This window comes from Myodes glareolus, chromosome 6 (assembly GCF_982192425.1).
Source record: "Myodes glareolus chromosome 6, mMyoGla1.1, whole genome shotgun sequence".
Taxonomy (NCBI): Eukaryota; Metazoa; Chordata; class Mammalia; order Rodentia; family Cricetidae; genus Myodes; species Myodes glareolus.
Window position 1 is genome coordinate 8,805,428 of NC_142031.1, and position 17,751 is coordinate 8,823,178.

At 53.2% G+C, this 17,751-nt stretch overlaps 1 protein-coding gene and 1 pseudogene across 1 annotated transcript; one reads left to right on the forward strand and one right to left on the reverse strand.

The window, feature by feature from the left end:
- Positions 1 to 861: 861 nt before the first annotated feature.
- Positions 862 to 2,031, reverse strand: LOC148121599 (ferritin light chain-like; annotated as a pseudogene).
- Positions 2,032 to 2,815: 784 nt separating this feature from the next.
- On the forward strand, positions 2,816 to 12,734 carry Agtrap (angiotensin II receptor associated protein). The gene is made up of 5 exons (XM_087906882.1): positions 2,816 to 2,959; positions 8,143 to 8,177; positions 10,053 to 10,158; positions 10,807 to 11,002; positions 12,127 to 12,734. Exons 1-5 carry the CDS (start codon positions 2,933 to 2,935, stop codon positions 12,243 to 12,245), a joined length of 483 nt encoding a protein of 160 aa, XP_087763008.1. The 5' UTR covers positions 2,816 to 2,932; the 3' UTR covers positions 12,246 to 12,734.
- Positions 12,735 to 17,751: the final 5,017 nt, after the last annotated feature.

Sequence of the window (17,751 nt, forward strand, 5' to 3'; positions counted from 1 at the left end):
GGCCGGCTACAGGATGACCCAGTCCACTTTCCTCACCTTTCCGATCTCGGTGGGAACCTCCAATTACCGCGCCAGCACGGTCTGGAACCACGAGTCTCGGCGGAGGGTGTCCAGGTTGAATGAAAATCCACAGAGCACGAGGTTGAGGTGAAACAGCAGCTCCTTTATTGTTCTGCTGGGGCTAGCTTTTATACCATGGCACCAAATGGGGAAGGGGCTGCGAAGGGACTGTCACCTGACCCAAGGAGGAACTCTTACCTGACCCCAGTAGAGGTCAATGACTGATCACATGCACTCCACCTTCACCTGTCCAAAGTAGGGACTGTCACCTGACCCCAGCAGGGATCAAGGAATAGTCACGTGCACTCAAACTTCCTCATCCAACTCCAGGAGCAGAGGGAAGTTAAGATTCTTTGCAGATAAGCACCTCAAATGGGGGCAGGGAGATATAACTCGGGGTAGCAATTCCCACAATGGCGACTTAGAAAGTATTTACTGAGGTTCATGGTTCCAGGATTAGAATCCGTGACCATCATAGCATGGCAGTAGGAAGGCAGGCATGTTGCCGGAGCAGACAGAATGTTCTCAAACCTTTTTCTTTTCTTTTCTTTTTTCTTTTCTTTTCTTTTCTTTCCTCCTCCTCCTCCTCCTCCTCCTCCTCTTCTTCTTCTTCTTCGATAGGGTTTCTCATATCATAGTGGGAAGCATGGCAGTAGGAAGGCAGGCATGTTGCCGGAGCAGACAGAATGTTCTCAAACCTTTTTCTTTTCTTTTCTTCCCTCCTCCTCCTCCTCCTCCTCCTCCTCCTCCTCCTCCTCCTCCTCCTCCTCCTCCTCCTCCTCCTCCTCCTCTTCTTCTGAGATAGGGCTTCTCTGTGTAACAGTCCTGGCTGTCCTGGAACTCTCTTTGTAGACCAGACTGGCCTTGAACTCACAGTAATCTACCTCCCAAATAAGGCATGTGCCACCACTGTTCAGCTTGAATGTTCTTTTTTCTTTAATATTTATTTATTTATTATGTATACAATATTCTGTCTGTGTGTATGTCTGCAGGCCAGAAGAGGGCACCAGACCTCATTACAGATGGTTGTGAGCCACCATGTGGTTGCTGGGAATTGAACTCAGGACCTTTGGAAGAGCAGTCAGTGCTCTTAACCTCTGAGCCACCTCTCCAGCCCCCCCCCACACACACACACACAGTGGCTTCTTGAGAAGTTCAGGTGAAGGTCTTGAGGCCGGCTGGTGCAGAGCAGAGGTGAGAGCCCCTCAGAAGGAGAGGCCTCCTGAGAGGCCTCCTGGTCATGCTTGAGAGTGAGCTGCTCAAAGAGGTACTCGCCCAGAGACGACTGGGGCCCAGCAGCCAACCTGCGGAGGTTGGTCAGGTGGTTGCCCATCTTCTTGATGGCATTCACCTCCTCATCCAGGAAGTGGTTTTCAAGGAAGTCACAGAGATGAGGATCTGTGCGAGGAGAACCCAGGGAATGAAGATCTAAGAGGGCCTGGTTCAAGTTCTTCTCCGAGTCCAAGGCAGCTTCCATGCCTCCTGGGTTTTACCCCACTCATCTTGAGATGGCTTCTGCACATCCTGAAAGCATGCACGGCCTCTGTGATTCGGAGCCCTCGAGCTTCTCCTTGGCCATTTCGCGGAAGAAGTGGCCTACGCTCTCCAGAGCCACGTCATCCGGATCTCTCCAGAGATCTCCAGAGATCCGGATCTCTCCAGAGAGAGGTTGGTGTAGGAGGCCCGTAGGTGCAGGTTGACCAGGCGGTTCACAGCAGCCTCCACTTCGGTGGAACAATTCTGACGAACCTGGGAGGTCGTGGCTGGGACGCAGTCTGGAGCTACCGGTAAAGAGACAGTGTTGGCTGGCCCTGGGAGCTGAAGGTGGCGAGAAGATGGTCCCGGAGGCTGCGACTGGAGAGGATGAGGAGCGGTGGAAGCTAACAAAGGGAGGTCCCGGGTCTGTTCCGTCCAAACACTGTTGAAGCAAGACACAGCTCCACGGGATCTCCGAGGGCTGCCTTCTTTTATTTACTTATTTATTTATTTATTTATTTATTTATTTATTTATTTATTTATTTATTTTTAAATATTTATTTATTTATTATGTATACAATATTCTGTCTGTGTGTATGCCTTCAGGCCAGAAGAGGGCACCAGACCGCATCACAGATGGTTGTGAGCCACCATTTGGTTGCAGGGAATTAAACTCAGGACCTTTGGAAGAGCAGGCAATGCGCTTAGCCTCTGAGCCATCTCTCCAGCCCTGTGTATGAATGTTTTGCCTGCATGTATGCGTGCGCTCTGTGTGTATCTGGTGCCTGCGGAGGACAGAGGAGGGCGGTAGGATCATATGTACACGGTTGTGAGCTGCTCCGTGGGTGCTGGGAACCGAACCCAGATCTTCTGAAAGAACAACAGGTGCTCTTAACCACGGAATCATCCCTCCGGACCTCACCGTTTACACACTGGCCATCACAAGGATAAGGAGGTAGGTATTGTACTAATCCTTGTACAAGGGCAGAAAGGAGGAGTGAGGCTGTCCCGGGGCAGACACCAGTTGTTACCACTCCAGCAGTTTCTGCCTGGCTGCCTCAGGCTCTCCTGCAGGTGATCCTCACCAAGAACCACTTAGGCAGCCCATTGCCCCCCAGGCTGCAGAATTCTCGACTTTCTGCTTGCAGCGCAGCTGCTGGCTGAGGCCTAGGCTGTGGCGGGAGCCTGAGCCTTGCAGCAAGAGCCAACTGCTAGACGCTGTCTCCTAGCAACCGGCTGCAGTCACGTGGCCGCGCGAGTTGGCCTCACGTGGCTTACCGCCAAGCCACGGTTGGAGCTGGCGTAACGTGACGGGCGGGGCCGGGAAGTTTGTTCCCGAGTTCGGAGCCCAGGAGTCCCCGCGGCCGTCGTGCAGGTGCCCTCCGCCGGGGTCGGGATGGAGCTGCCCGCCGTGAACTTGAAGGTGGCCGCGCGGCCGGGGCGGGCGGGGGTTCAGGAGCCTGGGGAACGGAGTCGGAGCAGAAAGGTGCAGAGCCCAAGGGAGGAGGCAGTGGACACCGAGAGGGACACCTGGGGACAGAGACCGACAGGGCCACCCCTCCCGGACAGACCCAGACTGTCACGGGGCCCGGACAGCCCGGACCTGCGCTGCTCCTGTCCCCCAGCAGCAGGACAGGGACTCCTCTCCTCCTGAGAGGTCAGACCCCCTTCAGTGCAGTCCCGCGGGGTCCCTCTGTGTGTTGGCACAGGTTAGGAGAAATCCAGTGTCCCCAAACAATTGTTTCTCCCAAATTTCCGCATGCAGCGTCCTTATTTCATAATTAAGAAGCAGGAACTGCAAAAGTTTCTTAAAAGCAAAAAACCCAAAGCCTGTGCTGGGCCTCAGGCAGTGGGGCTGCCCACGGTGTCTTCATTTCCCCGGTTCTTACTTTTTCTTTCTCAGCCCTTCTGGTCTGCAACAGAGGGGCTGGCCGCTCAGTTTCGGTCAGAGGGGCGTGGACTTGGATCTAAACCGGCCATCTTGGGCCTTGGTGCAGGCTTCTTGAAACCCTTAGACTCCCAGGTGTCAAAGGATTTAGCACCCTTTGGTGTCTGAGATCAAAGGGACCGAAGAGATAGGTGGTTTTGGAGCAGCCGTGTAACTCCACAGTTGGGTGATTACACATGGGCTAAGCTGTGGCTTCCTCTGCCCGGTTTCTCATTCCTAAGCTTCTGGCCAGCAGCTGGAGGGAAGTGTAGGAGCAAAGGAATGGGCATGGGCGGACCCCTTAGCCGCAGAGAGGTTTACAGGCTGCTGCCGGGCTTGTTGCTTTCCGTACTGACTGTTGGAGCAGTGGAGGTCAGGAGGTGCCTTCCTGATTCTGCTTGAGCCTGCCCTGGAATAATTAAGAGGACAACATTAGTCCCAGTGGTAGAGCATTTGAGTAACCCACACCAGGCTTGGGCTTCATCCTAGTGCCACACACAAACAATAATCATAAACCATAGGAAAGGGTAAGAGAGGAGCTGGTGTTTATGGGCCAATATGTTTTATTCATTTGAATCAGGGTCTCGTGTAGTACAGACTAGCCTTGAACTTCCTACATAGCTGAGGGTGACCTGAAACTTCTGATCCTCCTGCTTCCGCCTCTCCAGTACGGAGTTTGCAGGCCTGTTATGCAGTCCTGGGGATGCAACCCAGAGTTTCTTGCATGCTAAAGCGTTCTGCCAACGGAGCCATGTCCCCCAGCTTGTGTTGCTTGCTAATCTCCCTTGTTTCTGTTTTGAGTCAGGGTCATCTAGTTCTGCCTGGCCTGGGACTCACTGTCCAAGTCAGGCTGTCTTTGAACACGCAGAGATCTGCTTGCTCTTGCCTCCTGAGTGCTGGGATTAAAGGCCCGCACCACTACACCTGGCCAGAGAAGCTATAGTCTCTTAGAGAGATGTAAACTTCAGCTTAGATCATGTAAGGAAATTGCCAGCGTCCCCCAAGAACTAAATGGTGCAATCAGGATTTGAATCCCCAAAGACCCAGCTCCAGGGCTTGACACTTTCTGGTACGGGGTTACCTGGGACTACCTGGTTTTGATGGTCTGTGTCGACTGTCAGAGCCTGATAGGCCCAGAGTGTCCGTCACTCACAAGTGTGAGTTAGATGGACTTTTGGGCCCAGGATGCAGAGACTGGGCCCTCCCTTGATCTGATTGACAGGCCCTGTGTCTCCTTGGATCTTAGCCAGGACCAGCTAGAAACGAGTGCCTGCCAGAGGTTGTGAGGTAACACATAGGAGGAATGTCCAGTCACGTTTGGGCTCCACACCAATGACAGCGTTTTATTGTGTCTCTCAGTGTTGGAGACATACTGAATTATCCGTAATCTGAAATTCAGAATGAGCCTAAGTGTTGGTCATTTTGTCTGCAAGATGTATACCATGGAGGGCAGCTGGGACACCGTGGCTGCCCCTTTCAGCTCCATCCTGTGTCCTTTAAAGACATGGTGTGCCCAGCTCAACTGGAGTGCATGGGGGGGGGGGAGTGTGAAAAGAAGCAGTTGCCCCAGGCTCTGTGAAAGAAGTCTGTTCCTAGCTGGGCCCTACCCATGCTCCTCTTGAAGCCTGCAGGAGCTGAGCTGAAGCCGCTCAGGTTGGACTAGACCTGTGGCCCACGCTGGAGGAGCCAGCAGTGGGGAAGCCCACGGTGGTAACGAGGCCCGTTATATTGAGTGCTTTACAAACCTCTGTCCCCCTCCTCCCACCTCCAGTCCTGAGCCAAGGAGTGCGATTATCCCCGCCGTGCTGACAAGCAGGTGGCAGTTGTATGAGGTCAGGAGACTTAACCAGGTTCATATGCGGATGGTTGGTCCCATGGCTTTGATGCCAAAGTCTGCCAGATGACCAGGGCAGGACCTGCCTCTCCTCCTGGGTAGCCTTTGACTTCAGCTGTCCTGGGGCGTCCTACCATCTTATCCATCAGGCCACCAAGTGTTTGCACAGGACACACCAGGATGTATTAGGTTGAGGTCTGGGAAGTCCCCTCCTTCTCCTCCTTAGGGAATAGTAAAGGCTTGTTTTGTTTTCTTGTCATAGGGTACCACATGCCTGGCAAGTTCTCTCCCACTGAGCCGCAGTCCACAGCCCCAAACAGAGGGTTAACCTCATGGCCACTGGACTTCTGCCGACCCACCCTTTTCTAAGTTAAACTTCACTTTCCTTTGCCCTGTCCCCGGCCTTGCAGATCCTGAGAGTGGACAGAGTGGCTTTGGGACCAGGCTTGGACACTGAGTTATCTGTGTGACCTTGTATCAGTTTTGCTTACTGTAAAAAGGGGTGGAAAACAGGCTGTGCCTTCTGGTGCGGGGGTTGGGGGGATTAAAAACTCAGTCCAGATGTACCCCGGTGGGGAGGGGGTGGGGGGGCGGTGTATATCTTAACCTCAGCACTTGGGAGGCAGAGAGGCAAGTGGGTCTGGTCTCTCTGTGAGTTCGAGACCAGCCTGGTCTAATAGCGAGTTCCAGGACAGCCAGGGTTGCACAGAAAAACCCTGTCTTGGGGATGGGGGGGGGTGTGGAGAAACAAGCTAACAAACCCACCTCAGAACTGAAAGCAAGTGTAAGTCCCTGAAACAAAGACAGAAAACTCAGGACAGGTGGTCTTGATCTGGGTTTTGCGTCTGAGCCGCTGTTTGGCGTTCTGACTGGATCTAATGAGCTGGGTCTCAGCAGCATGAGTCTCCTCACTCTGTAGACAGAGTGAGCAGTGGGTTCCTTGGGGTGGGCTCAACGAGCAGGTGGGGCTTTGGTGGAGTTACTGTAGACTGAGGCTTCCACCCAGGAGTGAGATGGGCAAGCGTAGGGATGGCAGTTGTAAGACCTGGCAAGGACCTGCTTCCCCTGAAGTCAAGGTTCCCTCGGGATAGATGCTCTCCTCTCTCTGTGGAGATACACACCATCCCATCCCACAGAGGGGGGCCTGTATTCCCCATCCAGCACCCAGTGACCTCTGCTGTTGGCCTTGTGTGGGGAAGAGCCAAGCAGCCTGCTGTGGCTGAGCTGTTGTGAAAGCCAGCTCAGGCTGGGCTCCCTTCCTGCTGTGGCCTGGCCTGAACAGTTACTCTTTGAGAAGCCTGGTCTCCTATTTTCCTGAGTAAGAGCTAGCAGGGACTGGTCTGTGCTCACAGCAGGCCACTGGCCCCTCCCCTGCGAACTTCCAGGAAGGGCTGGGCCATTTGATTCTGTTTCTCCCTGCAGCTTTCTTGGAAGTCATATTTCTGAGGGCTGATTATATTCCCATTACAAAGATGGAGAAACTAAGGCAGGAGAGGCTTAGTCTCCCCCAACCCCCACCCAGACAGGGTTTCTCTGTGTAACAACTCTGACTGCCCTGTACTTGCTTTATAGACCAGGCTGGTCTTGAACTCACAGAGACCCACCTACCTCTTGCTCAAGTACTAGGATTAGAGGTGTGTGCCATCATGCCCAACCTGAAGCTTAGTCTCTTGATAGGGTTCCTCTCCCATGGGTGCCCTGCATTCTCTGCCATACTCACTCAAGACGGGGTCTCTCACTGAATCTAGGGCTCGGCTGACAGCCAACAAGCCCCTATGAGCCTCATGTCTCTCCCTGAGCATGGAGCTCACTGATTGGGCTAGACTAGTTGGCCAGTGAGCCCAGGGATCCCCCTGCAGAGTTCCTGCCTGTCTGCTTTGGTCCAGTGCACACTGCCCTGGCCTCCAGGAAGCCTCTGCCTGGACCACGCCCTCCTCCCACTCAATGGGCTGGTCCCGGCTCCCTGCCTGGCCTGACTCTGCTCATCCTCAGCACTCAGCCCAGATGCCCACTCCAGCTGACAGTGCCCTTATTTTATGGCATCTGCCCTCCTGTCCTAGCTCTCCGGCAGTGCCCTCTGGATTACTAGCAGAGGCCAATCCAGGACCAGGGCTGGGATTTCAGGGATGCCAAACACTGTAAAAGGGTGGTACAGAAATACAGGCATCCTTGGCATGAGGACATGTTTGTGATGTCTCCTGCAGGGATGGCTCAAGCTCCCCATAGTCATTAAACTTGAAATCTGAGTTGCCAACTACTGCTGGCTCCTCTACCGTCTCCCGCCTCTCCCCTCGGGCCACAGTTAGTCTCATTATGTAGCTGAGGATGATCTTGAACTTGCGGTCTTTCTGCCTCCAGCTCCGAAGTGCTGAGATTACAGGTGTGCACAAGTCTGCCTGATTTACGCGGTGTATTCAGTGTGGGGATTGAGCTCAGGGCTTCAGGCGTGCTGGGCAAACACCACCCGCTAAGGCCTAGCCCGCCCTCCTTGCCCTTCCCTTCTGTGGCTACTGTGGCTGCCTTCCCCTCAGCCCACAGCACTGGCCCCAGTGTCCTAAGAACTCACCCTGTAGTAGAGGTCCCTCCCATTTTCCCATTCAGACTTCTAATTCCAGAGCTCATGCCCCGGCCTTCTCAGAGGAACCCCTAATCCTTGAAAGCAGGAAGGGGGAGAGGTACCTGTTCCCAGGCGGGCTCATCTTTCTCCTTTACGGCAGACCCTCTGCTGTGCTGGGGTTTCTTTAAGACGTTTGTGAGACCCATGGAGTTGCCAGGCAGGGTCTCCTCTGTGCTCCCCGTGACACTGCATTCGCAGACTTACCCGATGCCTGTCTTTGTACCATAGGTTATCCTCATGGTTCACTGGCTGCTGACAACCTGGTGAGTGACTCTGGGTGTCTGGCTGCACCAGTGTGTTGTGTCACCTGGGGTCTGTGTTCACATCTCCCTCGGGTCCGTGTGGACGTGTTCTCAGGTTCTGCCAGCCTGGTCAGCTCCCATTCTGCAGGGTTTCTGCCAGTCACAATTGCCAGTCCATCTGCCCAGGACTGAGTCTGCCTGTCTGTACGGTGGGATAAGGATTGACCCTGCAGTAGTGTGTACCAACCAAACCCCTATGTGGGGCTCCAGGACACAACTTGACCTTCCCTGTCACTTCTGTCACATGTCTGGAGCTTCCAGGAAGATTGCTCGCCAAAAACAAGTCAGGAAACCAGAGATCGCGTGTGTTTTGCAGGCTTTGAAGTGCTGTGTGTGTGCCCACAACTGTGAGTGCTGTGAGCAACAGGGTGGGGTCACCTTCCCTGAGGTCCCACATTGCTGTCTAGGCTAAGACAGGACTGGAAAAAATACCAGGCCTCATCATCCAACTGCCAATCCCAGTGGTCCAGTCCTGGGCCTGCTGCTCTCGGGTTCCAAAGAAACCCAGGACACCTGTGGCTCCTCCCAGCTCTCCCAGCTCCTCCAGCATCCCTCAGTGCCCGTGGCTCCTCCCAGCTCCTCCAGTATCCCTCAGAGCCTGTGGCTCCTCCCAGCTCCTCCAGCATCACTCAGTGCTTGTGGCTCCTCCCAGCTCCTCCAGCATCACTCAGTCAGTACCTGTGGCTCCTCCCAGCTCCTCCAGCATCACTCAGTCAGTACCTGTGGCTCCTTCCAGCTCCTCCAGCTTCACTCAGTGCCTGTGGCTCCTCCTAGCTCTCAGCTCCTCCAGCATCACTCAGTGCCTGTGGCTTCTCCCAGGCACTTCTCACCTCACCCCCTACCCTAAACCTCTCCAGCCCAGGGTCTGGGCTTGGCTTCCCTTCCCTCAGATTCTCATTCCTGTATAACTCAGCCAGTTTTGCTATCCACTCTCCTTGGTGCCTCTCCTGGATCTCTCTTTGTCTGTTTTCCCTCTCTCGTCCTTTCTCTCTCTCTTTCTCTCTCTCTCTCTCTCTCTCTCTCTCTCTCTCTCTCCCTCCCCAACACCTCACCTTTTATGGCCTGGTTCAGTTCTCTGGCCGTGTTCAGTCTGGACCCTTCCAGCTGCCTCTGGCTGCTCTCTCCCTTGTATCTACAATAAAATCTTCTCAACCATATATATCTGTGAGCAGTTAGGTCCTCATTTTCATTCATTGAATAGCTGTGTGGCCTGGTTAGTCACCTATTAGGTCTGTGCCTCCGAATCTGTACAATGAGGCTCGTGAGAACACCTCCCTCTAGGAGCAGCTGTGAACAAACGGGTTTAGAGTGTGCAGGGCAGTGCCAGGTCCCAGGAAATGCCCCCTGTTAACTGTGATAAGCCACTCTGCAAGCAAACTGGGTGATGTCAGTTGACAGTGGTGCCCTGAAATTGACAGCAGGGAGGGTGTGGGTCAGGCCAGGGGACCTAAGGCAACTTTGAGCTCCCAGATAACAAGAAATGGCTGCACAATCAGGAAACCAAAGCCGCAGGGGCAGCCAGGAGGTAAGGGTGGGGCTCATGGGAGCCCCATAGACCACAGCATAGAAGGCATTTCAAACAGGTCAGGGAACTGCTGGGAAGGTTGGCATGGAGGAATCACAGGATCTGGTCCACACACAGCTTGCTGTTTCAAGTGACAGACAATAAGACCTGCACAGAGAAGCTGTGGGCCCCATACCAGCAGGGGAGGAGGGGTGAGGCCAATTCAGGAAGCCAGTGGCTTGTTCTCAGGAGACTAAGGCCCTGGACCAGGAGGAAGGAATTGTGGCTGCTCAGGATGGTGATGGCCTGATTGGTTGTGTCTTTCTATGCAGGGGCTGCTTAGTGTTCCCAGGCTCCTATGCCTGGAGCAACTTCACTATCCTGGCCCTGGGCGTGTGGGCTGTAGCCCAGCCAGACTCTATTGATGCCATAGGCATGGTGAGTAGGGAGTGGGGGTAGGAGAGAGCAAGGTACTAGCTTCATCCGTGTGCCCCGTATCCATCCCAGGCTTCCCTCTTCCTCTGTTCTAAAGCCTTGTACGGAAGCCTCCCAGGATGGAGAGCCACTAGCTGGGCTAACTATACAGCGCCCCACCACATAGGGTGGAGGCCACAGAACCCCAAGACTGGCTATCTTCCCAAGCAATCTGACCTGCTTTAGGGTTGTCTTCTCGGAGAAAAGAATGGGACTGGGAGGCCTGGACAAGAGGGAGCGCCCTTCCTTTATGGACTTAGAGTTGACAGTGACCTGAGGTAGGAGGTGCCCAGTTTTTCACAGTGAGGCCATGGCTCCTTAGGACTGCAGAGGGACTTTTCCTTGTTTCCTAGGAGTGTAAACAAATGGTTCGGACACCGAGGGACTGTCGCTCTCAAATTCTGGAGCCAGGAGTTGGGCTCCATCATGGCCCTAGTGGCCAGGAAATGTGGGTAGGGAATTCTGGGGCAGCAGGCTAGAGCCAGATTCCTGTGTCCTGCTCCTCGGACACGCAGGTGTCATAAGATGTACTCCAGGCTGAAGTATGTGAGGGAAACTTGGGGTCTGGGAGTGGTGTCAGTGCCCATGATCCCATGGTGGTGTTCCTTGCAGTTTCTTGGCGGCTTGGTGGTCACCATCTTCCTGGACATTATCTACATCAGCATCTTCTACCCAACTTCTGTCATTAACGACACTGGGCGCTTCAGTGCCGGCATGGCCATTCTCAGCTTGCTGCTCAAGCCCTTCTCTTGCTGCCTCGTCTACCATATGCACCGTGAGCGAGGGGGTGAGCTCCCACTCCGCCCAGGTAAGTCCTACTCTGTTCTGCCTCTCCCCGGTCCAGTGGGCAAGCAGTCATTGCTGCAGAACTCTGGGCCCCAACTGTCAGTCTGGTGTGACTCTTCCTTTCTGCTGTCAGACTTCCCTCAGTCCAGAGCATGTGCGAAGCCATGAAGGTGTTCAGCTTCCAGAGGCAGCAGGTAGCCTCTGTTTTGGGTCTGCAGGTGGCTGCAGGAACAACTCCTTCCTTGTGTTTCCACCTAGCCCTGGATCTGAAGCTGCACTCTCCTGCCGTGTGGGATGTGCCCATCATGGGTAGACACAGTGCTAGGCAGGCAGCAATGATGCTGTGCCTGGGCAAGCAGGCTTTATTGTTGGCCGAGGAACCCTGTGTGCCAATCCTCTCATCACTGCCATAGCCCACACTGTCCTTTCTGGTAGCCATATTCCTACCCTCTCTGACCCTGTTCTCCTGAGGGAGCTGGAGTGGTCCCCAGGTGGCCTGTGGCTCCCCGCTCTGGCTTACCTCAGCACTATCTAGACCTGCCCAGGAGTGGAGGGAACAGATGAGAGGCTGGAAGCCCGCTGCCCTTGAGACTTGTTCGCAGTCTCAGGACAAATGTGCCAAGGGAGGAGTGTGAGAGACGTGGGGTGCCTTCCATCTTGTCCTGTACCCTCAGCCCTAACCTGGGTATAGCAACTGTGCCAAGCTCTGGGGTTTCTAGATACAGTGCTATGCATGGATCCTTGTGCCTGGCCAAGAGCAGGAAAAAAACCTGTGTGCCAGGGGTAGATTCCCGATGGGCTGCTGGGAGCAGAGGTGGCACAGCAGCCAGTAGCCATGAACCATAGGACCTGCTACTTAGGTTTGAACTCCAATGTCATCTATTTCAGCCACATACAAGCCACATAGTATTAAATCAGTTTGTCTCTCTGACCCTCAGGTTCCTCATTTTCAAATCTGTGCCCCATACAGACATGAGTTTTGGGTGGATACTGTCTGCTAAGGCATGGTGTCAGAGCTTCTGCTGCCGCCTGCTGCCATTGGCATCAGGATGCCGAGCACTAACCATGGCCTAGGGTGGATGCGTCTGTGCTCAGCAGAAGGCCCCACGGTCTCATTTCCCTGTCCTCATGTTCCCTGTCCTCTAGGTTTCTTTGGACCTTCTCAGGAGCACAGTGCCTACCAGACAATTGACTCATCAGACTCACCCACAGCCCCCTTTGCCAACCTGGAGGACAAGGGCCAAGCTGCCCCCCGAGGGTACTGAAGCTGTCCCCTGGTCTTCCTGGTGCCAGCAGGATGCTTGTCACCTCTTTCTGGACCTACAGTGGAGTGTTCTCCATTCCCCACCACAGAGGTGGCCTGAGCCAAGTGCCTCGGAAGTCATGATCCTCTGGCTTCTGAGCTGAGAAGAGCCAAGCCCTAACTCTCCAGGGAGCCCCCCTTCAGTCAGTGCACCTGCTAACCCCTGGCTAGAACCACGGTTGCTTTCTTTACCTTCTACTCCATAACTATACCATGCCCCTGCCGAGCAGTGTAGAGCGCTGCAGGGCCAGGCCTTGAGGGCCAGTGCTGGTCCAACCCTTCCTAGAGGCTCTGCGAGCTTCTGGTCCTGCTCAACCTCTCCTGCATAGGAGCAAAGTCCCTGTGTCTGTCACTGCCTGATGGATTGGTGCCTGGAACCCCAGGCCTGGGGGCGGTAGATCTGCAGAGGCTCCTTTCAGAGCCCTGGCATTAAATCCAGGGGTTCTATGGCTGGGCTGTGTTTGAGCCGTGTTTCGTCTCCCAGTTGAGATCTGGCTTGCCCTCTTGGCATGATTTCACCTTTGAATCAGTTGAGGGTGAACCTGAGTTGAGCCACCCTTTATATTGGGCCTGGTGGAAGGAAGGGCCCCCTATGGGTTTGGTCAGAGGAGCCTGGCTCCGGCCAGTGGGAGAGACAGGAAGTGCTGGTCAGCATGGCATGTGGCCGCTGTCCTTTGACTCAGATGACTTGGCATTGGTCTAAATCTTGCTCTGCCACTCAGCAGCTGTCTGACATCTTCTAGGAGAGAGATGGTAATGACCTCCAATGACAGGGGTCTGAGTGTCTGGGCCCTAAGTACCCAACTGCACTGCCCCTGGAGCCAGTTATAATACTGAGCTATGAGGCAAGGCATGGGTGGCTTCCTCTACCCCTGTGTTCTGACCACAGTTGACTGCCTCCTGAGCCAGAGTCCAGAGTCCCCACTGTTACTCAACTGCCAGATCACTGGGGACAGATACGTGAAGACTTATGGGAGCCACAGGCTGAGGTGAGGGGCCTGAAGAAGCATGAAACTTCAGACAGGCAGGGAGGAAGGCTGAGTGACAGCAGCTGGCATCCTCGCTGAGCCTAGAGTGAGCTAACGGGTGAAGAGCAGCATACACCACTAGGGGGCGTTAGTTGTGCCTCAGCCTCTCAGAATCCTTAGGTTTGTTTAGAGTGTGTGCAGCATGGTCTAAAACATGAGTTGGGGCTCAGGGAGACGCTCAGCAAGCAGAAGGCGTCTACTATCGAGCCTCAAGATCTGCGCTTCGTTCCCGGAACTGAGCTCCAAAAATTGTCTTCAGACTCCATAACATGCCATGGTGTGAGGTCGTGCCCCCCCCCCCAAAAAAAACATACATGTTAAAAATAACCCAGAATTTTGAAAACATGCCCTAGGACACATGTCAAGTTCACGATTGCAGGAACATTGGAGGAGGAAGCATGTAGGCTCACGGGAACAGGATGAACACCGAGTTGTTTTCTCATGTTCCTGTAGTTCCTAGCAGGGGGAGGCCCTGGAGTAGGTCAGGCTTGTGGAGATGGAAAGTGGGGGAGGGGCTAGGTCAGGTCACAGAGCCTGTGACCCTGTCCTCCTGGTCCCGGGTTCCCAAACCTGACAGACTTTAGGGAGGCCAGAGGAGGGGCATCTTCTGAAGCAGACTGAGGCTAGAGCAGGGGAGCCGGGCGTTCTCATTGTTCAAGGCCTGTCTCATGGTGGGTGACAGACTTGCCGCTGATGGAGGAGAGCCCCTGAGTCAAGCAGAAGTATTGAGGGGCACCAGTACTGCATGCTTGCTTCACATGGTAAGGGAACACCCGGTGCCAGAGTGACGAGAAGAGACATGCCATCGAGGCAGGAGTGGACAAGAGAGGATCCAAGTGGAGGGCCAGCCCTCAGGAAGCCGGAAGCAGGAGCTCCAGCCTGCCTGTGGTCAGGAAGCAGGTGTGACTGGAGGGTTGATTTCACACAGCAGAGGAAGAAGTTGGCGCCACCATCGAGACTGGCTTTCACTGAGAGCACAAGAGAGCATACTTCAGAGTCCGAACCTGAATTTGATGGTTGATACACCCTAGAAGGATACTTTCCCTCTGTGGGCTTTCGGGTGTGGAGCCGTCAACTCCTAGACACAGTCTGAAGGTGGTCCAGCAGGCTCTGCAGACGTACAGCAGGGAGACAGAGACCAAGCATCATTAATAGGAAGACTGGGGCTGGAGCCTGCAGTTGCCTCTGACCAGAGAGGAGCGGAGCACACAGGCAGGCAGGCAGGCAAGGCCAGAGGGGCTGTGCTTGTGGAAAGGAGCTCTTCAGCCAGCTGCCCTCGCTGTCATCTGCCTCTGGTGCCACGAGTCCCCGTAGTGATTCAGACACAGGACAGCTCCCAGGTTTTAGTCTAGAGACTGCCACTCTATGGAGGCCTCTTAACCTCTGCTCTGCAGAGCACAAGTCCCTGTCCAGATCGCAAATCCATCTGGCTGAACCATGCTTTAAATCTCAAAGGTGGCCAGGTGGTGGTGGTGCACGCCTTTAATCCCAGCCCTCAAGAGGCAGAGACAGGTGGATCTCTGTGAGTTCGAGGCCAGCCTGGTCTACAGAGCAAGTTCCAGGACAGGCTCCAAAGTACGGAGAAACCCTGTCTCGAAAAACAAAAACAGAAGGAAAAAAAAGAAAAAGGAAATCTCGGGCTGGAGAGATGGTTCAGTGGTTAAGAGCACTGACTGCTCTTCCAGAGGACCCGGGTTCAAGTCTCAGCATCCACATGGCAGCTAACAACTGTCTATAACTCGAAGATCTGACACCCTCACACTGACATACATGCAGGCAAAACACCAATGCACATAAAATAAAAGTAAATAAATTATTTTTTTAAGAAAGAAATCTCAAAAGTATACCTGTGAGATGACTCATAGGGAGGGCCTTGTCACTAAAATCTGAGTTTGATCTCTGGAACCTGATTTCTGCAAGTTATCCTCTGATGTCCACATTTGTACTGTGGCACATGCCCCCTCCACAAATAAATGTAATTAAATCCTAAAGGTACCCTGAAACCTCTGTATAAGAGAAAAGTATTTCTTTTTGCTTTGTTTTTCAAAACTCTAGCTGTCTTTGAACTCGCTCTGTAGACCAGGCTGGCCTTGAACTCACAGAGCTCTGCCTGTCTCTGCCTCCTGAGTGCTGGGATTAAAGGTTTGCACCACCACTGCCAGCCTAGATAACTGTTTTTAATCTCATTGTGCCTCAGTTTCCTGACCTGAAAAGTGGGAATAAGATGGGCTCTTGAGGTGGCTCAGTGGGCGAGGGAACACACCATCAAGTCTCATGACTTGGGTTTGGGTCCTAGGACCCATATGGTATAAGAAGAGAAAGTGACTCCTGAAAGCTCTCTTCTCCTCTCCACGTAGACGCCATGGCACTTGGGCACATGCATGTGCACACACACGCAATAAAAATGTAAATTAAAGTGAGGATAAGAATTGTGTGACTCAGGGACTAGCGACGGTTGAGAACAATGTCACCCCGATGTTCAATAAATATGACAGCCTGTTGTATGTATCGCTGTGATACCTCACAAGGGGAAGGGTGACCAGTCCATACATATAACTGTTCCCTTAACACCTGTGTAAACATCGTGGGGGTACCTTTGCAAGATTTCAGAAGGCTGGAGGTATCCTCGGAGGCTCCATTCTGTGAAGTGCTTGTGTGAGACGATCTGCAGACTCTGAGACTGGAGAGAGCTACATGCTTTCCTCCCCGGTGGCTTGAAAATGGACTTAAAATTCTGAATTAGCTATGACCCAGAATATGAAAGAGTCAGTCTGTTGGCGCCTCCACTCCCCCTGCCTCCTCTGTCGGCGAACCCAGGGTTCCCAGCTCCCAAACTGATCTGGGGACACACACACACTTGGAAAAAGGAGCCTTGGGCAAGGGCTAGAGCCAGAGGATCTCAGAGCTGGAATGTACTGTATAGAGGCTGGGTTTAAAGAGGCTGGGGTGACTGGGAATTTAAAAAGAGGACAGCCACTTCTACAAGTGACAAATATGGCTTTAAAGCAGAAACTCAGTGCAGCCGAGAGACCTGAGGACCGGTGGCCTGGAAGGCAAGTTTGAAGGAGTCTCTCAGAAAAGCAGCCAAGAGACACATAGAGGTTCAGTGAGGTTACTGTTATGTCCACATCCATGAAGTCCCCCAAAAGCCAACAAGGAGATGGAGTCCTGTATGTAAAAGCAAAGAGCCTTTATTTTATGCAAGTTTGCAAACTCGGTCTCTCCCATGTCCAACGTATTGGAATATGCAGAAAGCCCCAAGCTCAGTTAGAGTTGGGTTTTTATAGTAGTAAAGGTGGGGGTGAGGGGTTTCTGAGGTTCAGGACCCCCGATTGGCTGACATTTGTCTAGGGATTTCCTGGTGAGTGTGCTGGCAGGCGGTCCTATCTACAGCAGTTGGAACATTAGACATTTCCTTTGGATGGTCTGTTCTTGGGTGGTACTCAGGTAATTTCAGTTTGTGATCCTTCCTGCAATCAGGTATTGCTTCAGGGTAAACTACTGAGACTCAGGCCTCCCTTAAACTTATCATGGCTGAGTCCTCCTCTGGCAGGTGATAACGGTTAGAAGTAAAGAACTTCCTTTGGCTGATCTGTTCATATTTAGCTTATCATGGCTGGCCCCTACATTTACGAGATGAGGTTACAGGAAGGTGATCAAAAGGCCCCGTCAACCAGGTTTAGAAAGATACTTGACATGGGTTTGTTTTGAAACTTGATTTTATTGTTTTAAACTTACTTGTTTTACAGGGCTCACTATGTAGTGCTGGCTAGCCTGAAATTCACACCAGTCCGCTGGCCTCTGCCTCCCAAGTGCTACCACACACACCTGGCTTGACACAGCCTTAGAAGAAAGGCGTAGGAAAAAGGCTAGAGATTAATTCGGTGGGAACGATCCTATCTAGCATGCACAGATCGTGAATTCAATCCCCAGCACCACATTTAAAAAAAAAAAAAAAGGAATGTGTCGGGGGTGGGTGGTGGGGTGTCACAGACAGTCTGGGAATTTGTCCAAGGCCACCCAACAGCATAAGCCTTGTGACTTGCGTCCAGGCTCCTTCCTCTTGCCTGTCACAGAAAAAACACACATTGCAGAGTACACTGCAGAGCAAAGGCTTGCAGTGTGGAAAATGCTCGAGGTTTGAAGGGAAGCGTGATGGACCAATAGCAAAGAGAGGATGGGGCATGGTTTCCAGCCACTTCTAGGGAAAACCTGCGGCCTGGAGACTACAATGTCAAAAAAAAAAAAAAAAAAAAAAGTCTGCTCAATGCCATATGCCTTGGAACTGAGATGCAGGTCTTCGGCCAGAACCTCAGTTGCACGTGCAGCTCATTCGGACCTAGGTACATGCAGGCATCTATAACTTTTGCTTGCGAACGTGCAAGGCATCCTGGGGGCGGGGCAGAGCTAGGTGAGCACGCTCTCGTCTTTGAAATTCTT